The sequence below is a fragment of the Diospyros lotus genome, chromosome 3, assembly GCF_014633365.1.
Source record: "Diospyros lotus cultivar Yz01 chromosome 3, ASM1463336v1, whole genome shotgun sequence".
In the NCBI taxonomy this organism is placed as follows: Eukaryota; Viridiplantae; Streptophyta; class Magnoliopsida; order Ericales; family Ebenaceae; genus Diospyros; species Diospyros lotus.
In genome coordinates this window covers 32,651,742-32,663,093 of record NC_068340.1, presented here as the reverse complement: position 1 = coordinate 32,663,093, position 11,352 = coordinate 32,651,742, and the positions used below count along the sequence as shown (strand labels likewise).

General features: G+C 27.8%; 1 protein-coding gene across 2 annotated transcripts; it reads right to left on the bottom strand.

Moving 5' to 3' along the window:
* Positions 1-27: 27 nt before the first annotated feature.
* LOC127796795 (zinc finger BED domain-containing protein RICESLEEPER 2-like) lies at positions 28-4,172 on the bottom strand. Of its 2 annotated transcripts, none has more exons than XM_052329193.1 (4): positions 3,804-4,172; positions 3,570-3,694; positions 440-2,886; positions 28-287 (listed from the first exon to the last, which is right to left on the bottom strand). In XM_052329193.1, exon 3 carries the CDS (start codon positions 2,872-2,874, stop codon positions 442-444), a length of 2,433 nt encoding a protein of 810 aa, XP_052185153.1. In that variant the 5' UTR covers positions 2,875-2,886; positions 3,570-3,694; positions 3,804-4,172; the 3' UTR covers positions 28-287; positions 440-441. The 2 variants fall into 2 exon arrangements, with proteins under 2 accessions (XP_052185153.1, XP_052185152.1); XM_052329192.1 differs by having other exon boundaries at positions 3,918-4,172.
* Between the last annotated feature and the right edge of the window lie 7,180 nt (positions 4,173-11,352).

Genomic DNA, 11,352 nt, shown 5'->3' with positions numbered 1-11,352 from the left:
AATGCCTGTAGTGGGGAGCTCGTAAGATTGCTGCATCTCTGGAAAGCTATCGATGCCAGGGCATTGAGGTGGGCTTCTTTTATAAACATTGTTTCATTTCATACAATAATAAAAGGAAAGAATAATCAAACAACATGATTGAATTGCAATCCCTATAAAAATAAAAATACAAAACCCATAAAATGCCAATAAACGCCCAGATGATATTCAGACAGGTACTGAATGTTCATTGCTGATGCATGCGTTGGACTTGTGAAACCCAACCCAATCTCAATATGTAGGATCCTCTGTGGCCATTGAAGGAGATAAAAAGTGAGTTAAAAAAAAAAAAAAGCAAAAAGGAAACCGAAAAAAAAGAGAGAGAGAGAGAAGAACAGCTCCCAATTGAGAAAAATTTTTAAAAGAAAAGGCAGCAAATTATTAATGTAAATTTACTTACTATTATGTTTGAAACTCAATCCAATCATTTCCAGTTGCCAAAGCCTCCACAATATCTGGCGGTAAAGAGGTGCGTGTCTCATCAATCGTCCTACTTCCCACACTAAATGCGGCCTCTGGTGCAACAGTGATACTTGGAATAGCTAAAATATCACGAGCCATCCTTGCTAATGTAGGAAATTTAGCACTGTTGATCTCCCACCAATGAAGGATATTAAAATTCTCATTACCTGGAAACACTAACTCCTCCAAGTACTGGTTCAGCTCAGATTTTTTTGTCTCGTGAATACTAGAGGCCTGATCTTGCATATACCATTGATAAAAACTAGATAATCTATCCCCGGAAGAACTAGAAAGCAGTTGCTTAGCACTTGAATGAGTGGAGCCCGTAGACTGAGAAATATCACCTCTATACTCATTAAATAAATCAGTGAAGGCAACACGAACCCTGTGAACATGTGTTTCAGCATCATCGCCATAGATCATACCAAAATAATATTTCACAATAGCCAATTTCAGTCTAGGATCAAGAATTGCAGCAATTGCCAATAGCAAACAACAATTCTCCCAATATTTTCCAAATTTCTCACAAACTGGATTAACCATCAGATGAAGATATTCATTCTCACTATTCTTCCATTCTTTTAAACGAAGCTGAATCTGACATATATCCGGGAAAAAAACATTTGATGTTGGAAAGATGGTCCCACTAAAATGACGAGAAGTATCATAGAAAACTTTCAAGCTTTGATGAATTACCCTACCAACATCCCATTCTTCTTCTAAAGGATTGTGCTCATAATTTTTATCAATTTCCTCTAAACAACAAAAGGCACTTTTCAATTCTAAAGCAGTCTCAAGCATAAAAAATGTAGAATTCCATCTAGTAGGGTCATCCATAGGAACTCTCTTATTTCCTTGCAATTTGACCTGATTTAAAGCAAGATCAAAATTTTGTTTTGCATCTTCTGTAGCCAAATATCTCACACTCTCCCTAATTTTGGAGATGAGACCATCTATCAACCTCAATCCATCATGCACAATCAAATTAAGCATATGTGCAGTACATCGTACATGAAATAACTTTCCAGTCAAAGGTAATAAAGATTGGTCAACAAGCCACTCTCTTAGGAGCCTTACCATGACAGCATTGTTTGAAGCATCATTAACTACCATAGAAAATAACTTCTTATCAATATTCCACTCCAATATTAGGTCCTTGATATACCTAAATAGTGTTTTCCCATCATGAGGGTATTCAATGAATTTGAAGGCTAACATTTTCTTCTTCAGCTCCCAATCATTTGTCACATAGTGCACAGTTACGCAAGCGTAAGCAAGGTTTTGATCATTTGAAGTCCAAATATCAGTTGTAAGAGTAAACTTACAACTAAGCCCAACCAATTCTTGGTATAGTTTTTCCTTTTCTTCTCGATAAATGCTGAGAACATCTGCTCCAATAGTGTTCTTAGAGATAAGCTTAAACATAGGCTGAAGGTTATTACAAAATATCTCAAAATACTCATGTTCTGCCATATTAAAAGGATAATTATGCTTAATAATCATCCTAGCAAGATCCAGACAACTTCTTTCTTGATCAAACCCAGACAATATTACTTTAGGAGTCAAGTCTAGGGAACACTTTGAGGTACTCCCATAAGCATTTGCTTCAACTAGTCCAAGACATCTACCAGCTAGATGTTTTAACAAATGGCCTGTCCCTTTACAACCCCCAACAAACTCTCTATTGCAATGCTTGCACTGCGCTAAATCTTCTCCACTTGGCCCTTTAATTTTATTAAAGTCTTGCCATACTCTTGAAGTTAATTTTCTTTGTTTACAAAGAACTTGAGTTGTATCCTCTCCTAACTTCATATTTTCATCACCCATAGTAGGGGAACTCTTTGAGGCACTTCTAGAAGCATTTGCTCCAATCGGTCCAGGACATCTACCAGCTAGATGTTTTAACAAATGGCCTGTCCCTTTACTACCCCCAACAAACTCTCTATTACAATGCTTGCACCTAGCTAAATCTTCTCCACTTGGCCCTTTAATTTTCTTGAAATCTTGCCATACTTTTGAAGTTAATTTTCTCTGTTTAGAAAGAACTTGAGTTGCATCCTCTTGTAATTCAACAATTTCATCACCTCCAATGGGGTGACTCTTTGAGGTACTTCTAGAAGAATTTGTTTCAATTAATCCAGGGCATCTACCAGCTAGGTGTTTGAACAAATGACTTGTTCCTCCCCCAGCAAACACTTTATTACAATGCTTGCACCTAGCTAAATCTTCTCTGTCTGGCCCTCTAATTTTCTCAAAGTCTTTCCATGCTTTTGAAGTTAATTTTCTCCGTTTAGGAAGAACTTGAGTTTCATCCTCTCCATACTCAACAATTTCATCACCTCCAATAGTATATTCGCTAATATCAGAAGACATTTTCCAAGAATTCTGTTTGCAAATAAAAAGTAAATCATCAATTTACAGAAATGTGAATAGATAAAAGAACAAAAAACAAAAAAAGAAGCTAATCATTGCATAAACAACCCTCAACCCATTTTTCATTTTACTCTTTTTGTTGCTTGAGGGAAATGGCTCTCAAGAGGGATCTCCAAGTTCATATTTAATCAAACTTTGATTGTTTACTTGCTCCTTTTATATCTTGGAGGGAAATGAAAATACTAAAATGTTTTGGTGATGAATTTTCTAAATTATCGCTAACTGCCACGACGCCAGAAGCTAATGATTGAAACTTGAAAGGTAATGTCATGCACAGTAGTTTAGAGAGAATATCTCACATAATTAGAGAGACAAATATGCGAGAACCAAATTCTGGTTTTGCTAGAGCTATGAACAAATCAAAGGGCTCTTTAAGTTGTAAATGAATTAACAGCAAATAGTTTTATATGCATGTATGTTTTTGAGTGTTATGCTAATTTCTAAATACATATCGTATAGTTAGAGAGATTTCTTATTTGTTAGAGCTGTGACCAAATCTAAGCAAGAGAGGCTTCTTGTGGAACCCAACACCAACAGTGTCAAAGTGCTCCTTTTCTCACTGTCTTTGTCAACTTCCATTTTGTTATCAAAAACCCCAACGCCCAGAAATAAAGTAAAAGAAACAGATTGCTTACTTAGTTCACTTCGGGCCTTGGTTCTTTTCCCCAACAATTTTCCGTCAAACCAAACAACCTGCGTAGACAGAGAGCTTACACAGAGAAATGGGGGGAAAATCGGAGCTTTAGGTGATTCCTTGAACCTGAACAAGAAGGTTGAGGAAATGATTCTTTACAATTAAACAAATCAACAAACAGCATAAATGCTTCAATTTTACCCAAAATCCATTCATAAGATGCCAAAAAACTCACCGAAATTTCCAGTTAAGGTAAAAACTTATTGGATCCTCCTTGTCTATTATGTTGGTATAAATATAAGGCATCCCAGAAAGCTCACAAAAATATGAATGTTTTGAGAAGACTAACCAAAGATAGGAAAATCGTGTCTCCTAGGATCGAGCGCAGAGCTGAATTCCTGGGCAAAAACAATGGGTTGTGTCCCGGCGATGGCGAAGGTAGCTGTGTGGGGGTTTGGTTGTGATGATTAGCTGGAAACTTAGAGATCAACAGATCTGGATCTTCGAAACCATCTCAGATCTGAAACCATCTGACGAGTTTAGAGTGAATTTGGCAGTCTGGTTTGGATCAATCTATTCAGATATGGAACCCTTAAAAACTGGATCTCACGAATTTGAGTAAATTGAATCTGGTTTGGGATCCACTTATAAAGGACTTGAAGTTTGGAGGAAATTTACATTACACCCCCTTACTTCATTTTTTTTCATTGAAACACCTTCCATATAGTTGGCCTTTTATCAAATAGATTCGTGTTTTTTTTTTTAATTGCCATGACACAACTAGCAAATAGTGATTAAGTCAAAATTAAATTAAATTTAGTTAAAAATATAAATAAAAAATAAAAAAATCATCGATAATAATAGATTATGTTCGTTAATAAGTTTATAAGAAACCAAATACTTAAAAAGTAAAATCTACGCAAAAAAAGTTGTTAGTTATAAAAACGAAAAACAAAAAATTGACAATCACCAAAAAACGTTGAGAAAACGACAAAATTGATAGGATCTGTCAACTATTTGAAAATAGATTATTGTGGCTAAAAATGGATAATTAAGTATGAAATAATTAAAATATTCTCAACCAAATCTCTATTTGTTCTTTTTCTACCAAAATTAACTGTCAGTCAACTATCTTATGCATATAAAATTAGAAAAAACAATAATAATAACTCATTTATCGAAGTAAGCAATTGAGCATAACATAATTATTTATTTAAACAAAAATAATGATCTATAGCAAAGCTAATGTTGGTTATCGTGAAAACAACCAAAAAAAATGACCTTTATTAAATTTCATCATAATATTTGACATCATTTGCTGTTACTAGTTATAGCTCGAAGAGAGCAAAAATTTAATTGTCTTTCTCCAAATAGCAATATTAACAAAGCTTTAATTTTTGGTAATGGATTCTCATTTTTATCTTTTATTTTTTCTTTTTCTTTTTAATTAAATTAAATTAAATTTTATTTTTAATCCATAGCCATAGTAAAAAAGAAAAAATTGTCCTTGTAATAATGGGAAACACATGAACTTTTTTGATAAAAAAACAAATCCCATGAGATGTAAACTCAAACCACATTAGGTGTTTAGGTAATTTACTTTAAATTTCTATCACTTTAATTTGAGTTGAATCTTGGTTTTCAAGCTACTCTTGCAGTTTTTATTTTAGGGTATACCATTTAAAAAATAGTAGAAACCAAACCATAAATTAGGAAATATGATCATCAAAACATAAAATTATGATATACTATATTTTATTATTAATAATAATCCCAATTGAAAAAATAAAAATTTAAAAAAACGATTCCCGTTCACCAAATCTTCAATTGTTATAATTAAAACAACTAAGAGCATAAATAATAAAGTTACCTCGTTCGTAGCTTCTATAGATTTTTGATCTTTTCAAATCAAGCTACACAAACGAAACCTTTAATGACAATCCACACAAAAACCAGCAATAGACCTCTAAGCTTGAACTCTTTAATCTTGGAATGGATCTTCAATCTCGAAGGATTCTAGTTATTGAGTAATCTATGAAGTTATTAAAATTTTGATTTTGATGAGAAAATAGGAAAATTATGTTAAGTGATGATAACAAAACAGAGTGTTAATTAGTTTAAAGAATTATTGTAAAAATAACTGAATAATATATAATGATTAATCAAGTAAGTCAAGATTCTTAATCGAGTACTATTCTATATTAATCGACTAATGAAGTAATATCTCTAATTAGGTCAAAATATTGATTATTTTAATCGAATAAAATGCCTTATGTAATCAAGTAAAAATTTAAGGCCGTGTTCTCTTTACTTTTTAATTTTTAATTTTGAGTTTTGAATTTATTTTTAATTTTCTGTTTTGGTAATCTGTTTTTAGAAAATTGAAAGTGCGTTTTATTTATCATTTTGAAAAATTATTTCTCAAAATAGAAAATTAGAAAACACGTTCTTTTTAAAATTTTGAAAATATTTTATTCAATAAATTTGATTATTTAGTAAATTAAAAATATTTAATATTAATATATTATTAAGAATATATATTTTAAAATTAATAAATTTTGTAATATTTTTTCATTATAATAATAAAATATGAATAAATAAATAAATATGTTTTGAGTTTACAATTTGTTTTGAATGAAAACACTCAAAATAATTTTTTTTTGTTTTGAGTTTTTTTATAATTTTTTTTTTGTTTTCAAAAATACATTTTTAAAATAACAAAAAGAACACATTTTCATTATTTTAGAAAATCAAAAACTAAAAATGACTTAAAAATAACAAAGAGAACGCAACCTAAGTCACTCCTAAGTCACTCAAATAATGCTCTTGCTAGATATATAAGCCTTGAATCAATTTTAATTAAGGTATGATATTTTAATCGAGTTTATGACATTTTAATAAGTAATTGATTACAAATCTTAGTATATGCAAGTAAAGATAAAATGTACTTAGCTAAATAAATTTTTGTATTTGAGTAGATAATACAAGTTTCTGGCAATGTAAAATTAATAAAATATTTAATTTTTGTAATCGAGTAATAATTTTTTTATACTCGAATAAATACTTTTTGTAATCAAATATATGTCTTCCAAAATTTTGTCATATCTCTGGATCATTTTTATAATTGAGTGCTTGACATATTAATCGAGTAATGATTCATATGTACTTGAGTCATTTATCTTTTTAATTGAGTAGATATCTATTAGAAATATGCCAAGTCTCTGGACCATTAATTTAATCGAGTTTAAAATTGTTAATCAAGTAGAGATCTTAGTGTACTCGAGTAAATATAGTTTTCTAATCAAATATATATTAAATTTTTCTATATAAAAAATTTAATCGAGTGAAAGGCAATTTGTAATCGAGTAACACTATAACAAATTTTAGATTAAGAGGCATTTAAAAATGCCTTAATAGATAGTTTATTAGGGCATTTTAACTATTAAGGCATTAATAATAATGCCTCATGTAACTATGCCTCAAAAACGTATTGAGGCACTTACAAATGCCTCAAAAACAACTATAAATTTAAGTTTGTTGCGACACTTAAAAATGCCTCAAAAATCACTATAAATTTATTTTTCATATCCCTCACAAGGCCATCTCTTAACTCTAACTTACTTCTCCCTCAACTCGAACCTTGAACATTTCCTTCTTCTTGCACATGCGTGACCACCTAATCTACACATTATCTTATTAATATATGTGCCTATGTTTATTTTATAGTATATCTAAGTTTCATTAGAATTATTTTATTGGGGCACTTAAGATTTGTCTATTATGGCACTTTGTTAGAGTGTCTTGTTAGAATTATTTTAATGGGGCATTTCAAAAATTCTGCTCTATTAGATTTATCTATTAAGACACTTATATTTGTTTATTAGGGCATTTCATTGTTGTGTCTCATTAGAGTTATTTTATTAGGGCACTTCTTTAAATTGTGCCTTAAAATGATATTTTATAGGGCACTTAATTGTTGTGCCTCATTAAAGTTATTGTATTGGGGCACTTTTTTAGATTATGCCTTAAAATGGTATTTTAGAGGACACTTTTTAAAAAATGCCCTAAAAAAAATGCCTCAATAAATCATTTTTGTTGTAGTGTAAGTCATAAAAATAGTTGATTACTAAACATCTATACTCAAGTAAAAATTAAATTTAATCGATTAAACACTATTTTGTACTCCAATAATACTTAGCAGAATTTGAAAAATATAAGTATTATAGAGCATTAAAAGCGATTTGTCTTTAATTTTCAGAATATTAAATATTTCTCAGACAAATTGTACATAGATTTTAATATTTCTAACTGAATTTTGAAATGTTATAGAGATAAAAAGTGACACTAAAGACACAAAGATTAATATTCTCTTAGCTTGATGATAGTTCAACAAAATCATTGAATGCCATCTATATCTATATATATATTATAACAAAACAGCCGTCAAATTTTTTCCCGCCCATTTTCAGTTACTATTTTGATATTTTATTATGTTTTTTTAATTTTTTTTGTACCTAAAATAGAATTTTTATAGGTCATTAATTAAATCTTGGAAATGTAGTTCTTGGAACATGTAAATGGTTTTTTTATAATTAAATAGTGTTTGGAGAATGTGTAATCATGCTGGTATATGAAGAGTCAAAATAAATATTATTAATTTATCCATATTATTAATTTTTAAATATTAGTATCAAATTTTAATTGAAATAAATTACAGAAAAATAAGACTTTTTTAAATCGGGAGAAATCTTGAAATATTAGGTAATACTGTTGAATACCGACTGTCAAGTAAATTTTTTATTTTATTTTTATTTATATATAGTTTAATTAATTTAGATTTATTTTTTTATAATTTTAAATGTTATAATTTTATATATAAATTAAATGTTATAATTTTATTTTTTAACTTTATTTTTTTTGTTGCTTTTTAAAAAATGTGACATGTCTTAAATGTAATAATTGATTGTTAGGATAAATATGTAAAGTCATGTATGGATAATCAATTTTAAAATTTTGATTATTATTATTTATATAATTAATTAATTATTTAAATTGTCTTTATTTTATATATAGTTTAATTATTTTAAATTTATTTTTTTTATAATTTTAAATGTTATAATTTTATATATAAGTTAAATGTTATAATTTTATTTTTTAACTTTATTTTTTTTTGTTGCTTTCTTAAAAATGTGACATGTCTTAAATGTGATAATTGATTGCGAGGAGAAATATGTAAAGTCATGTATGTATAATTAATTTTGAAAATTGATTATTATCATTTATATAATTAATTAATTATTTAAATTATCTTTATTTTATATAGTTTAATTAAATTATAATTTTAAATGTTATAATTTTATATATAACTTAAATGTTATAATTTTATTTTTTAACTTTATTTTTTTTGTTGCTTTCTTAAAAATTTGATCTGTCTTAAATATAATAATTGATTGTCAGAAGAAATATGTAAAGTCATGTATGGATAATCAATTTTGAAAATTTGATTATTATCATTTATATAATTAATTGATTATTTAAATTATTCTTATTTTATATATAGTTTAATTAATTTAAATTTATTTTTCTTATAATTTTAAATATTATAATTTTATATATAACTTAAATGTTATAATTTTATTTATAATTTTTTTTTTTACTTCCTTAAAAATTTGACATGTCTTAAATGTGATAATTAATTGTTAAGAGAAATATGTAAAGTCATGTATGGATAATCAATTTTGAAAATTTGATTATTATTATTTTATATAATTAATTGATTATTTAAATTATCTTTATTTTACATACAATTTAATTAATTTAAATTTATTTTTTATAATTTTAAATGTCATAATTTTATTTTTCAACTTAATTGATTATTATCATTTATTTAATTCTCCTTTTTCCCATTAGTCTACATTGAAGATGTGTTATATGTTGGACTTGGAGAAATTAAATGCAAATTAAATTTGTGTTTTGAAAATTATGTTAAGTGAGTAAGATTCAAATTGTGTGGCAAAGCGTGGGAAAAAAGAGAAACTTAATGGTGGCATGTGATTTGATAAATTGACAGAAATAGGAGAATTTGAATGAAGAGAAATTAATAAAAGAAAGTAAATATCTATCCCTCTTCTTTCTCTCCATTCTCGTTCAACTCTTCCATTTATTCTCTTCTCATTTCTCGATTATTCTTCTCAAATTTTCTCTTCTTCTTTACTTTTTTTTAGTAAATTTTAATCGTATTTTTTTACCCAGTTTGGTCTTCTGGTGTAACATAGCACCACTATTCTGTCAAGTGAGTGATGTGAATGCAACTAAAAAAAATTAGGCCTTGAGGGTTCGTGTGGTATGCACATATGAGACAAATACACGTAAAAATCCCCCCAAAAAAAGTCTACCCTTGAATGCATATTTCAAAATAAAGAAGTTGGTTATCGTTTATTTTTTTTTCCTGTTAGTGTAATTTTTTTATTTTTTACGCATTGCTTATTGTATTATATGTTAATTTAGGTTTATTTTTACATGATTTTGGGATAGCGTTATGTGTTTTAAATTGTTTGTCTACCCTTGAATGCATATAAGGAAATCTTTCAAAATCTATAATCTTTTTGTTGTATTTTCATGATTGTAACACGGTTATTTTATTTATTTTTTACTTTTTTATTGTGATTTTCATTTATTGTAATTATTAAATTATATAATTTTTACTTTAACAATTTTTTTTTTTTTTTACGATATCCATTCATCCATGCATCGCACGGGTGATCCGCTAGTAATACTATATAAAGGAGTTGAAGCTTGAAGAACAAAATAATACAAAAATTCTGCTATCTCATGTACTCAAAAGCCTTCTATAAGTGCTCTACAATTTATTTCCAAAAGAAAAAGAGAGACCAAGTTTTTATTTTCAATTATTCTATCTCTTTGTAAAACCAAAAAAAGTGTTTGTAAATCTTGTACAACTTTATACATTTTCTTGTATTTTTTATTCACATTTCATTGTGATCTTGTAAAAGTTAAACCTGATCCTTGTAAAAAGCATTAGTTGTGACTAATCCTATTCAAAAAGCCATTGTTTGTAAATGTTTGTAGCTGAACATATTTTAAAAATTATCCAAGTAAGTTGGTTGGACAAAATTTTTAATGAGAAACCAAATTAGTGAAGTAGGCATAGCCAAACCACTATATATTATGTGTGCTACATTATTTCAATTTATTTTTATTACTGTTTTAAGTTCTTATTTTTTATGGGTGAAAAAACTTAATTCAACCCCTCTTAACCTAACAAAGTTTTACACTAGAGGCATAATAGAGTATTTATAAACCTTAAATCTAGGGTTAGGTTATGATACTAATCTAATTAGGATTTGATTTTACCTTCTACCCTGTTGACTTAAATACCCCTTGATGTATTTAATTTACACCATTAGCCTTATTTATTTAAATATGTGAAATAAATAATTTTTCAAATTATTATACTATTTAAATATCACATATTTAAATAATAACTTTCACATTTATTTAAATAAATTAAGTCCCCACCTCATATCCGATTTAATCTGTCACTAAATTTCCTTCCATGTGGGACCTATTAGGTCTTTATTGAGTTGGCAATAAGTATAAAATACAATCCTAATTAAAATTAACATTAGACAAATTAAATATTTTAATTTATTATTAATTCTCCAATTAATCATCTTATATTTATAGATCATAATTGACATCTAGTAATGTGTCATGACCACCCAATTAATAGAAAAGTCAATTGATTTGACTAAATATTTCCA